This window comes from Emys orbicularis, chromosome 15 (assembly GCF_028017835.1).
Source record: "Emys orbicularis isolate rEmyOrb1 chromosome 15, rEmyOrb1.hap1, whole genome shotgun sequence".
Classification (NCBI taxonomy): Eukaryota; Metazoa; Chordata; order Testudines; family Emydidae; genus Emys; species Emys orbicularis.
Window position 1 is genome coordinate 33020030 of NC_088697.1, and position 18466 is coordinate 33038495.

An 18466-nucleotide genomic window follows, 5' to 3' on the forward strand; every position below is an offset into this window, starting at 1 on the left:
CAAGGGCTGCCTGCTGCTGTCACCCCCTGGGCCGGACCCCCAGCCAGAGGAGCCTTTCTCAGAGCAGGGGCCAGCAGTGGGAGACAGCTGTGGTCATGCAGGGGCAGGGGAGCCTTGCCGAGACCAGCTCCTGGCCAGCACGGCAGCCCGAGACTCACGGTGGTTTTGTTCCAGCGGGGGCAAAGGCCGTGGCTCACCGCTGGTCCTACAGCCAGAACATGCAGCTTTCGCGAAGGCCCCGGGGAGCTCGGTGAGTTGTTTTCCTCCTGTTCCTGGGCGGCTCAGTGTCTTGGCACGGCTAGAAGCACTGAGGTGTCCTGGAAGAGAGACGCACCCAGCCTGCCTGTGCGCACGCATGGCTCCAGGCCATGGCTGGCTATCACCATGGTGGACCTTGCCCTCCAGGACTGGGGGTGGCGTGTGCAGCGGATGGTGTTGACACAGCCCCAAGCCTGCAGCAGACATTGCCTCCACATCATCGCTGCTAAAGAGGTGGGTTTCTACACCCACCTACAGCTGGGCAGGGGGCTCCAGGGTTACAGTGCAGTAACAGCTACCTGGCCGTATCCCCACGAGGCCTTTGCAGTGGGATACCGTACGGTCGTTATCCTGCTGTAATCCCCTCTCCCCACCCCACCCCACCCCTCAGGCAGCAAAGACACAGCCTCCCTGTGGCGAGAAGGAAGGTACATTGTGCTGCCATGGCCTTGTACCCCTCACTGGTTATTTTGGGGGTAGCTGTGTGGGGTGAATGGGATGCTAAGGAGCTTGGCTACATTTGTGCATCCCCCAGGTTACAGAGCAGGGGCTCCAGCCATTTCACTCCACAGGGCACTTGCTGCAAGAGCCCCTCCCCTCCCAACACTGCTGGGTTGTCAGCTTCCTTGCGCAGCCCCCTGAGGGAGAGACTGTGAGGAGCCGGCCCCCAGGGGCCCGGACGTGCCCCACACTCCCACGTGGGCACGCTCTCCCGGAGAGCCTGGGCACAGGAGCGGCCTGGCCTGCAGAGCAGGTGCATTCCCCGCACTTAGCTCAGTGCTCCTGTGGGGATGGAGGGGACCTCCCAGCTGAAAATGCCCCAGCTCAGATGTGGGGGATCCCCATTCGCTCACCTGGCAGCCGCTGGCTTGAGACCAGCGGGGCCCCAGCGTGAGCCAGGGCTGGCCGGCCAGTCAGCTAACCACACGGCAGCCCAACACCTCTCTCTGTGAGCAGCCCTGAGCAAGCGACCTCAAAGGTGAGCGGATACCTGCTTTATCTCAACAGCTGCCAGCCGCTGACCTGCCCCCCTCCCCAGCCTGGCCAGGCCTGGTCCCCCTTCCAGGGGAACCACATTGGAGAGGCTGTTGACCTGGGCTAGGGCCTGGGGGAGCAGCAGGCAGACAAGCAGCAAATGAAGCAGACAGGGTTGGAGGCACCGCAGGCAGAACTACACAGGAGCCAGGCTCCCCTGCTGCAGAGGGAGGGACAGCCCCATGCTTGGTAACCCAGCCCCCACTCCTGCCTTGCAGGGCCGCGGGGCTAGCAGCGTGGGGGGTTTATGCCAGATGCTCTCAGCCGTCCGCCTTGAGCATAGCGGGGACTCAGGTGGCCAAAGCACCTGTCTGTCTGTCTCCCACTGAGCAGCGCCCAGCCCTGCACACACACGCACTCACCCCAGGCTTTGGCTCCAATCCTTCAGGTAGAGAGCCTGGCAGCTCTACTTCACCCCCTTCTAACTCAAGGGCAGGCCAGCTCGCTTGTCCTGCCCAAGATGCATGGCACCAGGACAACCGGAGATGGGGCACCAGCCCCTGGGGCTCTCTGGGGAGAAAGGCTTGCTGGAGAACGAGGCTGGCCGTTCCGATGCCACGAGCAAGCCCTGATCCCAGACATGGCACTGAGCACGTCAGAGGGCTGAGGCTTCTCCAAGGTGGCTCAAGGAAGAAAAGCTCAATGTTACTAAGAAAGACCCATTGGCAGCTCTGCTGCAGCCTCATTGCCTGAGATTAGGAATCACTTCCCCTCTCTGGGCCCCGGCTATGAAATGGGGCTGCTAGTAACAGCCCCACTGCATAGAGTGCTTGGAGAGCTACAAGAGATGGTTATTGATTATTGCCCATGTCTACACTCAGCCCACGCTCCTACTCCCCATCCTCCTTCCACTGACTCTCCACACACCCCATCCACACTTCTCTACTGCCCACACCCAACCCCTGATCCACACAGTCTGTCTCCCTCCAGCCATTCATCCACCAACCCCCTTAGCCAATAGCCTCCACACCTGTTCCTACTTACACACCTGCTCCCAACCACCCTGCCACTGTATTCCACACACCAGTTTCCTCTGCTCACTCACCTGCTCTCAATAAACTTCCCACCTCCACATCCCCGCCCCTTCCTCATCAGCCAACCACCATGGAGCAGTCCTTATAAAACCACCCTCCAACACTCCTCTCTTCTATTTAAGTGGTTTCAGTCAGTGTTGTCTGGCAGTCTAGTGAGGATTAGGCTATATACATTAATAGTATGGGAAGAAGGGGTATTCTAAGAGTCAGGGTTTGGTAAAGGAAAAACTAGAGTTAACTTTAGTTCCAGATATAGAGCAAGGCCACATAACTATAAATCGCATCTTGTGTGTATGTGCAGCACCTGGTAGCCCAGAGCAGTTGGTGAGCTTTGCATACCAGGGAAATGCAGTCATCTCTGGGCTGTAATGACCCAGCAATCTAATGACACACAGCAATGCTACACCAGTTTCAGATAGAAAGGGAGAATGTGGCCATGAATCTGAAGCCTGTAGGGGGACGTAGAGAGGCAGAAGTCACTTGGCCAGGAGGCTGGGGTTAGTATCCCCACTCGTGAAAAGTGCTAGGGGATCTCTGAGCACAAGATGTCACGCTTCAGTTTTGTGTGTCAAGAGAGTCTGGTGGCTCAGGCCCGGGGCTCTGGCTCAGGAGATCTAGGGTCACTTCCCTGCTCGAGTCTGGGCATGACTTGGGCAAGACACTGAGTCTCTTGGGGAGTCAGATCAACCAGAGGTGAAATCTTCCTCTGTCAGTCTTGTCTGGCTGGACTGTAAACCACACAACGCTTGTGATGAGACTAGAAAAGGTTTATTTCAGAAAAAATCAAGATCCCACTAGAAATGGGAGAGTGGTAGACGTAGTTACACTACAAAACAAAACCCTAAAATACAGACCAGGGCCGACACTGATCACTAGCTACCTTCCCTAGCTAGTAAAGGCGGTTACCCCCAAAGGGCAGGCTGTTGCAGAGCTGACCTGCTGCCAGGAAGAGAATCCAACCCTCCATAAAACACCCCCACTCCATGAGCTGCCACACATCATCATGCTGACTGCACTGGCGAGGACTTTCCTCGGCCTTTCACTCCAGGGCTCTGCTGTACGCCTGGGACGCACATCCTGGGCTCTGTGATCCGTAGTTTTTACACTGTGCTGATTTTGCTGAACTGAGACACAAGTTGTATTTCAAAACCCCGCCCCACAGTTTTGAGCCCTACACTGTCCCTGTGACGGGGTTGTGCCCCTTAGGACGCCACCTGATGTGCTGAGAGAGACCACTGAGTCCACCTGTTCTGCCAACGTGGGCCCCCTTTAACCTGGCTTGCTGAGCCAGGCTATTAAAGCCTCCTCTAACAAACACAGGCAGGGCCACCCCCAGCTGCAGATCAGCTCTGGGAAGACAGCTTAAGGGGCTTGCTCCAGCACTCTGGTGCTCACTCCGTTTAAGGGGGACAAACCCAAAGATTTTATGAAATTCATCCTCTCCCTCAATGTGGAGAAAGGTGTGCACACTTCTTGCCATCCCTCCCCCCATTAGAAATTAGACACTGGGTTTAATAATAAACAAAACCAATTTTATTAACTATAAAAGGCAGATTTTAAGTGGTAGAAGGGGTAACACAGAGAACAAAGCAGATTACTAAGCAAATGAAATCAATTAATTGCCAAAATTAGGCTATCCCATCATACCATCTCCTCCATAAACTTATCAAGCTTAGTCTTGAAGCCAGATATGTCTTTTGAACAGCCTTCCAAGGGGAGTAGTGGGGGCAAAAGACATATGAAATCAAACACGCAAACTAAGCTAGTTTCACTAAATAAATTGGTTACAAATAGTATTTCTCACCCTAGATATTGTTGCAGGCAGGTTGCAGAATTTCGGTGGTTTAGAGTTCCAGTTCTATCCCTTTTCAGACTGGACCCGTCTCAGTCTGGACTCTCCCCTTGTCTTCCCTTCAGGTGGCTTTTGCAGTCTTTCTCCTTGGGCAGACAGGCCATGGCGAGGGAGGAGTCCTGTTTGCCTTCCTCCCCACCCGTAAATAGGATTGACATGAGGCGGGAATCCTTTGTTTCCAAACTTGACCCCCACCCCCTTCCCTTACAGTGGAAAGTTACAAGAAGTCCCAGGTAATGTTTAGGATCAGGTGACAAGACCACCTGACTCTGTAGGATCACAGCGCCCATGAGTCAGCCGCTGTATGAAGCGTCCACAGGAAGGCCAAGCTTCACAGCTCATTGTCCTCGCTGATGGCCCATCCGCCCTGTCTGGCTTTTCCATTGTTCTACCTCAAGGGTTAGCAGTGGGCGTCACCCAAAGTAGCATAGCCTGAAATACAGATACATAGTCAATATTCCTAACTTCAGATACAGAAATGACCCAGGCATACAAATTGGATAATCACATTCAGTAAATCACAACCTTTCCAGTGATCTCTCACATGAGCCATCTTGCATGAAGTACATCTCCGTTATGTCAGTCATATCATAAGCATGTTTTCATAAAGAACATGGGGTGACACCAGATTCATTTCATGTTTGACTGTGACCCAGCCACGTTTGCCCTGGAGGGGAAGGCAAGCGCATGAGCCCACCGTGCCCAGTTCCTAGCAGTTTATTTAAAATTGTCACCACGTCACTCCAGCTCAGAGGAGACGCCAGACGCTTTGGGACCCCTCTAGCCACAGGCTTCTGTATGCATCATGTAAAAGCAGCAAAGAGTCCTGTGGCACCTTATAGACTAACAGACGTATTGGAGCATAAGAATCCAATGCGTCTGACGAAGTGGGTATTCACCCACGAAAGCTCATGCTCCAATACGTCTGTTAGTCACAGGACTCTTTGCTGCTTTTACAGATCCAGACTAACACTGCTACCCCTCTGATGTATGCATCATGGAGCCCTTGTGTGGGACTGGCCCAGGGTCCACCCTGCCCTGGGCTCTCCACCGTGGGAGCTCAGCTGTTAGTCTGCTGGAGCTGTGCCGGCCCGAGGACCCAGCTGACCAGGCGATGTCACTCTCGCTCCACTGCAACGCTTTGCCGCTGAAATTCTTGCTTCAAAGCTGAGCTAGAGAGCAAGCCAGGCAAAGGCTGTCCCTGCAGCCCCCACAGAGCAGCCCCCAGGCTGCAGAGGGGGTGGCTTAGACCCCAAATTCTGCATAGCCACGTGCCTTGTCCCATTAACCCCTGAGCATCCCAGCAGTGGAACCTGTGTGTGTGTGTGTGGGGGGGGGGTTGCATGGCTCCCCCGTGTCGTGTGAACGAGACTCACGGCCTCACCTCAGAGCCCACATCAGCAATCCACAGGGCAGCAAAGGGGTTCGCAGCCTGACAACCAGTGCCCACCTGAGCCCTCCCTTCACTGGCCCAGGGGCGTTGTCTTCGGTCTGTGTGGGGTTTGTTCAAATCCATCACTGGGCAGCCCATGGGCCACCCTGGGGCCTTGGCTTGGGGTGCCGCGGAGCAGGGGTGTTTCCAGGCACTTTGCTCCAGGAGACTCGGGCCCAGCTTCACTCCCCAGGGGACTGGGCCGGGCGCCTGGTGGGAGAATGACGAGACGTGCATCCCGCTCCAGACAAGCGCAGCCAGAATCAGGGCACTAAAAGCCTCGGGCACCTACGGGCTCTGAGGAGAGGTCCTGGGCAGGCAGTGGGAGCTGCTGGGGTTATGTTGCTAACACCCAAGTGTAGTGTTAAAGCCAGCCCCACCCCTGGGACGGGATAAGACCCACTTCCTCTCTCCTTCCCTCAGAGTGCGGCGGGCAACGTGCCCCCAGCCTAGCGAAGTCTGTGGTGGAAACCCCGGCTTCTCTGCTGCAGCTGAGGGGACAGAGAGGCGGCTTCGCTCTGCCACCTCAGGGTACGATTTCGCTCTCGTAACTGACACCAGCCATTTGCCCAAATCACATTTTTTCCCAACTTAAAATGCCCTGTTCCTCCTTGCGCTCCGAGCGGGTCAGGCCTTAGCGCCCGAGCAGGGTTGGGCTGGGTCAGTACCGGAAGAAGCCCCTTCCCCTGCATGGGTGCTGGGGAGGCAGTAGGTGGCCCCCCGTTTCTGTGAGCCAGCATTGGGCCATGGTGCCGTGAGAGCCAATGCTGGAGGTGCCGCCCTTTGGATGATGGAACCCCAAACTCCTGACCACTTGTGGTCGTTTACCCCCGGCACATTCTGTAAGCCTGAGGTGCTGGCCCTGGCCACCCAGCCAAATGCCCCAGGTGACTTCCCTCCAGGCCCCGTGGCACCCTGCATATGCACCTGGCGATGCGGTCCTTCCCAAGCTGCTGTGGGCGCTGTCAGGCAGCGGGTCACTCCCCGCTCAGAGGGGCTGGCGTTTGCTCCCTCTGTGACACCCGGGGCTGGCGAGCGCATGTAGCACTTGGGAAGCCTTGGCAAAGGCCGACCTTCTCAAAAGCGGCCCTGTGGCTTCTGGCACCTCTATTTTTGCATGTGCAACTTGAGACCCAGGGCTGTGCCTGGGGTGGGGGTGCGCGGCGGTTCTGAAAACAGACCCTACGGTGTCTCATAGCAGGCACCCAGCAATGAAGGCCCCCAAAATCAGAGTCTTGGCCTCCGGAGCTCTCAGCCTGTGGAACAGCCTTGGTGTGTGGGGAAATGACCGAGGTTATTTAGGTGACCCTGCTGGTAGGAGCAGGGAAGGTTCCTCTATAAAAACCAATAATGTGATTTGCTGAAAAGCCAGCCACGCTCTCTCTCAGCCCACTGCCATCCCCAGGGCTGCTCGTCCCCTGGCCGCCCTGCAGCAGCCTGCCTCCTGCTCAGGGCCACTGGGAAGCATTGCTCGCAAGTCTCTAGCCCTGCCGATGATGGGGAATGTGAGCACACGGGAAAACCAGCTATGAAGTTAGGGACAAAAACCTCCCTGTACATTCACCAGGAGCCCTGGTGAGCTTCTGTCTATAAAAGGACTTACTCCATCAGACCCCAGGACCCTGCTTTGTCCCGGCCCTGAAAATCATTCGCTCCCAGGCATGTGGAGAATGCTTCCCGCAGACTCTTTAGTCACTGTCTTTCTGAGTCTTTCCCCAAATATGGTGCCTGGGCACAGAGTCATTGCTGTGATGAGGGGCCTGGCTTCTCAAACAGAGAGGCGGGGTGGGGCTGGTGGGGTGGGGCCCGGAGGGGGTGCTGGTGACATCATTGTCCTCCGAACTGGCCTTTTAGCACAAGGGCCAGCCTCCAGCATCTGCAGATTCCAGACTCCCAGGCAGAGCGTCCTCCGTGAGCATCTTCTTGTAAGTGCATCCTCGAACCTCCGGCTGTGAGCCTGGAGTGGGGCAGCCAGGGGCGGGGGGAGCAGGGCGAAGGAGACCACAGGCAGAGCAGATGCTTGCTTTCCAGGCTAAACAGAGAGCCAGCAGGGTGGGAGGCTGGGGACAGTAGCCCCGCTCTGAGCTCTCTCCTTGCCAGGGGCTCTAACAGGTGACGAAATGCATGGCAGGGTTCTCAAGCTCTCGTTTGGAAAGCCTGGCAGAAGGGCCTTTGATTTCTCCGTGGGTTCCTGGGGTTTGCCGATGGGAGGCTGTTCCCTGTGAATTCTTTTCCCCTCTCCCCCATCTGCTAAAACTGGCAGGTGGGGGATTGTTCCAGGGTCTGTTCCCTCTCTGTGCTGAGCAGTGTCCCAGCCCGAGACTGAAAGGTGGCCGAACTGTGAGGAGGGAGGGGGGGATGCCTGAGGGTACGTGGCCTCTGTGCAGGACCGTCCGATGCCCACCCACCCAGCTGCTCTGCTCGATGCTTTCCAAGAGCCATGGTGCAGGCTGTGCAGGAGCGCACAGCTCTCTCTAGGAGCTCAGGCTTGCAAGAGGAAGGAAGAAGGTTTCCCGCCCCCGCCCTCCCTTCTTGCTTAAAAGCTAAACTTATTTCTGCATCTCCCACTGCATTCCACAGGCAGGCTGGGGATGGGGCTGCATGTGGGGAAGTTGCCATGCCTAGCTGGGCGGGCCGGTCCCATGGTGCGCTAGCGGTGTGTCTGTGTTAGCCAGAGGGGAGCGGGGCAGTAGGCAGTTACTGGGGAGTTTGCAGAAGTACTGAACTCTGACAAAGGAAACAGGTGACATGGATCCTGCCAGGGCTGGATGGATTTTCTGAAGCTGACTGGAAATGGTGCATGGGGCGGTGGTCAGAGATGCTCAGGGCTTACGGGGCTTGCAGGAGCTCGGCTGCATGCTGTGTCCTGTTCCCACGGCCTGGGTATAACCAGAGCATCACAGCGTCTTGCCCAGGCGCTGTGGGGTGTGGCGCTCAGCCCTTAGAGGTACAGACCCCAGCACCATACGGTCTCTGAGGGGCTTTTAAAGAACAGAACATGATACGCAAATGGCACAGGCCACTTGTAAGAGCGACCTCAGGACACTGGCCGGAGGTAGTGCTGTGTCTGCTGACCCATTCGTTAGCAAAGGGGACCCTCAGCCCCACATGGCAATGGGGTTACCTCCTCGCCCCATTGCAGGAGTGCATGTCTGGGGGAGTGTGGTGGCGCCCTCTTGTGGTGAAGCCTGGTCTGTGATGAGACTGGCATCCTCTGGGACTCTCCCTGCTGGGGACCAACAGGAAACACCTGCCCCCAGGGCAAATACCTGGGACCCAACGAGCAGCTGGCGCCTGTAGACCTGCAGCCAGTAAATGCTTTGGAATCATATCTGCTTAGGTAATTGGAAAGGGCTTAAAGTCCAGGGCTGGCTGTTCCACACCCACCTGGCAGCATCTCACACTGGCCAGGCCTCTGGTGGCCTAGGTTCTTCTACAAGCCACATTCTAGAGCCTGGGTGGGGCCTGTTTTACACACGAGGCCAGGCTCGATCCTAGTGGTCTCTCCTGGCCTGAGGTCTGTGAATCTGTCACTCCCAGCATGACGAGATGCTGCTCACCCTATGGGATGCATGGGGACCAGGCGGAGGACTAGATGTTCAGGTAAACTCATAGATGCAGAAGTGGCTGCCCGCCGGAACAGGGGCGAGTTTCCTAGGCTGGCGCCCAGACAGGATGGGCTGATGATTTGTTAATGCACCGGGCTTCTCCTTAGCAGGTGATAATTAGCTTCCTGAAGCAGTGAGGGCTGGCCTTGATGGACAGGTTCTCCACTGCTTATCTAGGGGCACTCATCCCAGGCAGCGAGAGCGAGGGACTGCCGTCCCCTCGCCAGGCAGAGCTAGTGGGATCTCTGCACACGGACAGCTCAGGTGTGGGTATTTCTTAACTCTGAAGGGATACCCCGTCTCCTCCTGGCGTGTTAGCAGATTTCTCCATTTCACCTGGGAGCTGGAGCCCCAGCGATCACAGCGGGGCAGGGAGAGAACGGGAAAAGTTCCAAGTGCCAGTGCATGCACCCCTCCCTCTTTGCCCCACACAAATTGGGACCAGGCCAATCCAGAGGGGCACCCTCCAGGCATGGGCAGCTGTGAAATTCGAATAGACTGCTCTGAGCGGCTGCAGTGTGGAGACGTAGGGGGCTGCGTGGCCGGGACCTGAGCTGGTTTATTCACTGACCGTGTCAAGCTGAGGGTTGCTTGTGCCTCTTGCGGCAGGAATTCCCCGGGGGAGACAGAACCTGGCCATAATCGCGTTGCATGAGAGTAGCTCAGAGGGAAGAGCAAGAGGCTACGGGTGGGTTTTCACGAGTGCTCAGCGCTGGCCGAACTCAGCTGCATTGCCGCCAACGGGAGTTTGACCCGTGACTTGCACGGGAGCCGAGAGAAGCCTGAGCACTTCGGAAAGTCCCACTCTCCTGCTGCTGTACCCCTGACCGTTCCAGAGTCGGCTGGTAACTGGGGCCTGCCTGCGCTCCACGGGGCCGGGGCAGCGGCGCTGACGCCACGGGGGTGTGTGGGTGGGCCCATTACTACTAGCCACTGACTGGCCACTGATGGCAGCATCTCAGAAAAATTCCTCCTTCTCAGCTGTACCAACCCCTCCTGCTCCCCAGCCAAACCAGCCTCGAGTGCTGCGTGCTGCAGGGCCCTGTGCTGAGGCCGCCTGCGGCCTGTGACAGGCCCCAGATCCAGCCAAGTGGCTGCGGAGCCGTGTTCACAGCCGCCAGCTCTCGCCATAGCTGGTGTTTTCCGTGAGGCCCCAGCTCCTTGAGTCCTGGAGCCAGGAGAACCCAAGTTGCGCAGCATCATGGTTGCAAAGAAGAGCTTGAGCCTGTGACCTGGGAGTATCCGAATGGCTCAGAAACCAGACGGCAGAGAGGCAGGCCCAGCGTTTACCATTTCAACCCTCTCCTGAGGTGTAGGCCAGTCTTGTGATTCTGAGCCCTGTCTCCGGGGTTGGGAACGTTTGGGGCTGGCCAGGCTGAGTCACTGCGGGAGAGCACACACAAGCTGTGGCTAGGAACAGCCGTCTCTAGCCATGCCCGTCAGGCTGGGACCAGCCAAATCCTAGGGGATCCATGGTGCTGACACAGCGGGGTAGCTGGGAGGCCACAGGATGCGGCTTTTGCCTAACACCAGGCTCTAACCAGCACTCTTCCAAAGGAGCCAGCTATTGCCCCTGCGTGTGAGATCAGGGACGCTGTCTATGAGCCCATTAGCCTTCTGGGCCCATGGAAGCCCCAATGCTTGGCCTGCTTAGACCTGGGCTGGGCAGTGCACTGTCTGGAGCGATGCTGCCTTGGCGAACGGGAGTGGACGGGGCAGGACCCACTAGGGCTTCTCATCTCTGTGTGGGAGCCAGGCACTGAGCATCCTCTGGGTGGCCGGTTCACTTCAGCCACCTCCCCGGCCGGCAGAGCTGTTGCCCGTCCCTCACACGCCCACGGGCTGCTATCTGCCATCTTGTCCTGAGGGATGCCCTTACATGGTAATCGGCACGGATCCCACTGGCGGGTTCGTGCGGCCTGACGTGCTGCCTCTTGGGTTTGCAGAGCTCATGCCAGGAACTGCCCTGCCCCCGGGATCTCAGCAGGAGCTGGGGCTGCTCCCCGCCTGGGAATGGGGGCCTGGCGCTGCAGAACTGCTCTGCCTTCACGGCTTCTGTTTGAGCCTTTCCAATAAAACGCAGTCAGAGCAGGGGGCCCCGCCCTTCCCGATCGCCCGCTGGGAGCAGGGCTGCACACGCCTGAGCGCTGCATGTCTCTGGGTAGCTGTGCAGTCAGACAGAGCACTGCCCCAGCCCCAGGGCAAAGCTGCCCCGCTAGCTCTGGGCTGACTCTGCTGGGCCAGGGGGCGCCCGGGAGCCCACTGGGGACCTGGCTCCTAACCCAGAGTGGTGTCGCCCCGTCTGCGGCCTGGGAGCGAGTGCCTGCTGACCTGCGCAGTAGCAGTGGCTTGTGTCGCAGCCTGTCTGGGGCACAGGGACAAACATGCAGGGCTGAAGGGCAGCTCTGGAATCCAGCCAACGCCCTCAGGACGAGGCAGCTGCATTTTCACCTGACCTCCCAGCCCCTCAGGGCCGGTAGTTAAGGGTTGTTCTTGTGGGGCCTGGGACAGCCCCAACTCCAGGAAGAGCTGCTCCAGCTGGCACAGCGGTGGGAGGCACACAGATAGGTGCCATGCTGGGGGCTGCTGCAGGGCCAGGAGGGGAGGATGGAGATCCCAGCGGCCAGCAAAGCAGCCACAGCATGAGGAGACGCCTGGGCGAGAAGGGCGGGGGCCCACGGGGACGTCCTGCTGGGGTTTGGGGGCAGGCGGTGGGGTATAGGACCAAAACCCCGGGCTGCACCAAGCAAAATGTGCCTGGCTAGTGTTACCTGCTTGTCCCCGACCGATCGGGGAAGGTGTGGAGGTAGAGGCATGGGGAATTCACCCCCAAGCAGTGAAGTGTAACTGGGTTCAAACAAGGGTGCCAACCCCCCACCCCCTCCCCCAGGCGGAGCTCGGCATTCGTGTGCAGTGTGAGTTCTCCCAGCCTGTGTTCCTGGGAGTCAGTGTTTGGTTTACAAACAGAGGCAGGGTGATTAAGATAAGAAAAGGCTGGTAATTTAACTAAGGAGCTGGAAGTCCGTTAGATGAACCTGTAAAACAGAAATCCCTCTGTGAGTGGGGTGTTGAAGAGTGAACACGGGGCGCAGAAGAAATACAGCCAAGCCCTCGGAGCCAAGGTTGCATTCAGAAAAGAGGAAGGTGTGAGGGGCATAAGTGAAAAGAAGGGGCCAAAACCCAGGGAAGGGCTAGCAGTGACATAGAGAAGTTCCCACTCTACCTGTGGTACTTATGTGGCTGCATCACTGTAGTATCTGAGCGCCGCACTTCACAGCCCCTCGGTGAGGTCGAGCTATGCTGTTATCCCCATTGTACAGATGGGGCACTGAGGCACACACAGTCTAAAGGCCAGATTTTCAATGGTATTTAGGTACCTCATAGGATTTTCAAAAGAGTCTAGAAGGGTCAGTGCTTTGTAAACCCCACTAGATGCCCAGCTGCATCTTTGGGTGCCCCCAAACCTTTGAAACTCTGTCCCTAAGGCACTGCCCTGAGGTCATATAGGCAGTCCATGGGTTGTGCAGCAATGCCGGCTCTGCCATTTTAGATTTTAACTGAAAACCATTTTGTTTTGTCATTTTTTTGTTCGGAGTTTGAGAAAAGGAAGGAATGAGAAAGTGCCGTCTGAGGATCAAATGTGTTTATGCCTCAAATTCTTAGGATTTCAGCTGTATTGAGACCAGTTCCAGAACAAAGCCACAGAGTCCATAACGTGGACCATTATTGTCATGATTTGTATTATTCACTGGGCACCATCTGGGCACTCCGCACTGTTCAGAACATGCCAGAAAATGTAGTCCCTGAGCCTATGCCTATCAGATGTGTAACTCTGGCTAAGACGGCTCAGATATTTATGTCTGACGTGTTTAGTTATTGACCAAACGTTATCACAGGTTCATGGTGATGTTTCTATCTAGAGTCCCTGATGGCAATAGAAGTTTTTAAGAACTAAAAGCTTTGTCCATCCAACTTTCTTTCAAAAGGAAGAGCTGCCCAGAGCTCCTGTGCCTGTTTATTTTCCTTTCCTGCCTGCAGTGGCCCTGAGATACCTCAGAAGTCTCAATTTCCCCCCCAAATTTAAAACATTGAATTTTCTTGGTGTTTGATTTAAAATATTCTCCTGTGAAAACTGCAACTCAGTCACTGTAGTGTTGTGTTTAAGAGCCTTCTGGGAAGTAACTAGCCTTTAAACAGAAGTGTAAGCAGTGTTCCCAACTCTCATGATTTTGTCGTGAGTCTCATGGTAATTATTGTGTTCCTTAAAGCCCCAGCTCCTGGAGTCAAGTGATATGTGATGATTTCAGCCTTCCTTCTTTCAGAAAAATGAAGTTTCTAGCCCTTGTGGCTGTGGAGAAAGCTTCAAAATGTGACACCCCCCACCCCAATGCACCTTAAAGGCTCAAAAAGCAGAATGTAAATAAAAAAAACCCACCAAATCTATTATTTTTACATAATCTCATTATTTTAAAGCCAATCTCATGATTTTTGGTGAGCCTGATTCTTGATTTTTGAAAATTTGGGGTTGGCAATACTATGAAAGTGACTTGAATGTGTCAGTTTCACGCCTGTTTAAAGTCAGTTTCTAGTCTGTTATTTGTAGTGGGGTAACACCCCGAGAGCCTCAGGCAGGTGCAGTATAAACTCACGGGGCCTGGCCCTAATAGAATGTTTCCAAAAGTTAAATGACCTATTCCAAGCTTCATGAACTGCAAAAAAGTGATAGAAAGTCCTCTAGGTTTTTCTACAATTATTTCCATTGTTGTATTCGAGAGTTAATAACAAAGTAAAAACATACATTAATTTTTAAAATCTAACCAGTGTCCCTTAAGTGAATTGACACAAGATGTCAGAACAAGTATTAGAGCTGAGTGGGTCTAATATTTAATTTTCTTTCTTTATATAGGAATTAGAAATTATTATCTGACAGGAGCACCGTATCTAAGTTATTAGCTGCAAAAAAACAAGAAAGTTTTCAGGTGCCCAAGTAGCCTTTAGAATCACGGTTAAAGTCCCTCCGCCCCCAAATCTAAAATGTCACCCCTGGGTTCAAAAAAGAATGAGATGAGTTCCTGGAGGATAGATCCTGCTGGGCAGGCGCTTCAGGGTGAGTGCAGGGTGGGCTTCCTTTCCAACTCGTCTTCTTCCCCGTCCCGGGACAGGAGCCAGTCTGCTTTCGCCACTGGAGGCATGCAGCGGTGGAGGGAGCCTGTCACGAGCCAATAGAGAGGAGCGGGTGAAATTCTCCTCCAAGGGAGGAGGATGCTAAAGCAGAACGCCCCATTCCTGGATAAATCTAGTCCAGGAACGTGTAAGTGGCTGCACCGTGCAGCTCCTAGGCTGTTCTCGCTGTGTTTGGCTCTACAGGGGATTGAGCCCAATAGCAAACAGGGCTGGGTCCACGTCCGGCTGGGCAACGTTGCTGTGCATGTTAAACAGCTACTGCACTCTGTGTGGGGGGAGGAGGGGTGCTGCAGCCCAGGGGGCGGGGTGCAGTGGTCCCTCTCTAGCGTTTGTGTGTCAGTTTGTCTGCACGGGGCCTTGGGCCCCTGGGTGTGGGAGGTTTGGTAGGAAGGGGGGATGGATTGTTTTCACACCACCCAGCTCAGCCGTGTGGAATGGAGTCAGAGTACCTGGCTTGGTTCTGGGCCGGCAGTTACGTACAGCAGCATCTCGGACTGGGAGCAGAAGTCAGGGCCCTCCTCACTGGAGCAGGCCCATGAGTTCAGCACCTGGGGGACCTCTCCTCTGCAAAGAGTTTGGTTTTATTTGAGCACAGGGCCGTGACACACCCCAGCCCAGCCCAGAGCCTTGCTGTGTAACATTACACCACGTGGAGCTCTGCTGCTGATCACGCACGAGACCACTGGCCAAAGCAGGGAGGACGTAACTGTCAGGAGTCTGGCATCGCAACATAGAGTGGAGCCCCTTGGTGCCGTGCGTAGCAGATCTCTTCTTGGCCTGGACCCCCCTCCTCCTCGCTAACTCGCTCCAGAGGCTGCATTCAGCACTGATGAGTGCAAATGCCACGTCTTCTCTGGCTCCCTTCCCACTCCAAAGCGCAGTGCCCAGCCGCAGCTTGTGCTAGTCGAGTGCCCCAGGAGGGTGCCGAAGGGGATCGCCCGCGCGCACAGGTTCCCAAACTGAGCTCCATGGAGCCCACGCTGGCGCTCTGCGGAGAGCGGTCTGGTGACAAATTCTGCCTCCTCCTGTGGCTAAAACCACCTGCAGGGGCTTCCCAGGGCTGCTTCCCTGCAGCAGCATTTCCCACAGCCACGTTAGACACTTGCGGCTGGTAGAGGGGAACGTTCCCGCAAGGGGGCATGGGACAGCAGGTGCCCAAGAGAGCCGGAGCCCCCCATTATTGCATGGTGTGCAAAGGGCAGACTCTGGCGGTGCCCCTGAGAAGCAGCTCGGGAGGTGCTGGGGAGGGCAAAGAAAACTCGGGGTCCATTGTGTCTCCCAGATCCAGCTGCAGGGCCTGACATGGGAATTGGCTAGTAAGTGTGGGCAGCAAGTGGCCTCATGACGTGTGACCCACCCCCTTGTCTCTGCTGCCAGTGAGGGCGCTCAGTGGGCAGGAGAGAGCGAAAAGGGCAGCCCAGTTTCTGTTTGCCATAGGCAGGGTTCACACAACTTGTTCCCCATCCTCCAGGGCTCATTCCATAAGTGAACATGGCAAACAAGGGACCCTCCTATGGGATGAGCAGGGATGTGCAGTCCAAGATCGAGAAGAAGTATGACGATGAACTGGAAGAGCGCCTGGTGGAGTGGATCGTGGCCCAGTGCGGGGCTGGTGTGGGACGCCCTGAACGTGGCAGACTGGGGTTCCAGGTCTGGCTGAAGAATGGCGTAGTAAGTGCGGCTTTTCTCTAGGGCCAGGCAGGGGCCAGGCCATCTCCTGGATCCCTTTGCACTGGGCCATTCAGTGTTGAGTCTGCCCTCTCCTTCGCTTGCAGGTGCTGAGCGAGCTGGTGAACAGCCTGTACCCAGAAGGCTCAAAGCCTGTGAAAATCCCCAAACCTCCTCCCACCATGGTCTTCAAACAGATGGAGCAGGTGGCCCAGTTCCTGAAGGCAGCTGAGGACTATGGTGTGGTGAAAACAGACATCTTCCAGACAGTCGACCTGTTCGAAGGTGCGGGTAGGGGGCTGGGCACATCAGTTGGTCCTGCCCGTGTGACAGGCAGAACCAGGCATGCATTACTATTTAATCATCTATATTATTGTAGCCCCCAGGAGCCCCAGTCACCGAGCAGGGCCCCATGGCGCTAGGCGCTGTACACATGCACAGAACAAAGAGCTGGTCCCTGTGCCTGGCGCTCACAAGCCGAGTATAAACCAAGCGACATGAGATGGAGACAGACAGGGATGGGGGCGTCCAAAGAAAGAGTGAGTTCAAGTGTGGTGAACTGGGCTTCCTCCCTGAGCCCATTCTTGGGGGTAGACCCCCCCTCCCCCCAGGAACTGAGATTGTAAATGGGGTAGGCCCTGCTGCCTCTGGTGTGTACTTACTGCATAGGACTGACAAGCCCTTGCTGAGTGGTGGCTCCCATTCGAAGGTGCCAGCAGGTAACACGTTTGCCGCTTCGCAGGCGTGCTCTACCGCCTAGTCCCGAAGAACGAATACACGTGCTGCAGAAGCTGATGTAAGGACATGTCAGGGGGCGCCGCCGTGGGGCGGCGGTGAGAGCAGGTTCCTGGGGGCCAGGCGCACCCCGGCACTGAGCTGCGCCTCTGTGCCCCTCACTGAGCTTCGTGGGTGGAGGAAAGCGCGCCATGCAGGTGCTGAGTTACACGTCACATGCACACAGAGGTTTCTGGCAGTCACATATGAAGCACCCTTCCTTCTGCAGGCAAGGACATAGCGGCTGTGCAGAGAACAGTCATGGCCTTGGGCAGCCTGGCGGTCACGAAGAACGATGGACATTACCGCGGGGACCCCTCCTGGTTTATGAAGTAAGCAGCAAAGCATCCCTCCCCCCAGCCCGGCCTCAGCGTCTCCTGCCGCCGGGGGCAGGCCCTCAGGAGCAGAGGTGTAGGGGGTGGGGTCAACGCTAGCCCCTCCAAATGGGTGCCATGCCTCCTGGCTGGTAGCACAGGGTCTCTTGCCTTTCCCCTGCGTTCCAGCCAGGGGCTGCGTGCAGAGCTGGTCAAACCGTCAGTTATCCGGAGCAGGAAACTTCAGTGGCTCTGTCCTTGATGAAACTTCCCACAGCCAAAAAATCTGTTTTGTCACAAAAAAGCACCACGAAGCCGGGAAGTTGTCAGGTTTTGAACATCCATTTTCCGTACAAAGTGTCAGGCCTTTCCCCCGCTCCCGCAAATGGAATGGAAGCAGGGACCTTTCCGTGAACACGCGGATGAAAAGCCGCTTGTTTTGGCCAGCTCTAGTTTCAGAGAAGATCTCTGCACAAGCACAGAGGTGTGCAGAGCCCAGCTGGGCTGTGGGGTGGGGGGAGGAAGGACGCAACACCCCTCTCCCATCCCTGCTCTATCCCCTCCTGTCCATCAGCTGCGTCCCTTCGGGATGGGATGCTCAGGAGAGCAGGGGCCTGGAATGATTGTCTCTCCCTCTCCAGGAAATCCCAGGAGTACAAACGGGATTTCTCCGACAGCCAGCTGAAGGAAGGGAAGAATGTGATTGGCTTACAGATGGGCAGCAACAAGGGGGCCTCACAGGCTGGCATGACAGGCTACGGGCGGCCCCGGCAGATCATCAGTTAGACAGCTGCGGAGAAGAGAAAACAAACCCCACCACAGGAACTGGGTCTTTAGCTCCCTCCTGACCAGAGCCCAACTGCAGCCAATGTGAATAGAGCCAGCGGAGCGCCAAAGGCCGCCAATTGGACCGAACACAAATCCATTGGTATTAATATAGTAACTTTTAAACAACCCCTAACCCCAGCCCACGAGGCGATGCAGGGAGTGAGGTGGGGAGACTCCCCCCCAAAGTATTTCTCTATAGGAGCAGCTTTATTTCAGCCACAAATATTGACCGCTTGCTCCATTTCCCAGTGTTGCCTTTCCTCTCAGACCTTTGCATGTTCTCTGCTTCACTCCCCATGACTTAATCGTATTGTGAGCTAGGTTTTTCTACTGTTTTATAGAAAAGGTTGTTACAAACATCCTACAATGTTACACCCACCCCCAAGAAGGCTAAATGGGAAAGCACGTACCTGTAGCATACTTGGAATTACCCAGCCTTTCAATAAATCTCGCACAAGCAAAACCAAGTGCTTTTGTAA

The 18466-nt window shown here is 55.9% G+C and overlaps 1 protein-coding gene across 1 annotated transcript; it reads left to right on the forward strand.

Moving 5' to 3' along the window:
- The first annotated feature begins 12090 nt into the window (after nt 1–12090).
- Nucleotides 12091–17945, forward strand: TAGLN (transgelin). The gene is made up of 5 exons (XM_065417199.1): nt 12091–12109; nt 15890–16074; nt 16179–16356; nt 17075–17177; nt 17801–17945. Exons 2-5 carry the CDS (start codon nt 15895–15897, stop codon nt 17943–17945), a joined length of 606 nt encoding a protein of 201 aa, XP_065273271.1. The 5' UTR covers nt 12091–12109; nt 15890–15894.
- The last annotated feature ends 521 nt before the right edge of the window (nt 17946–18466 follow it).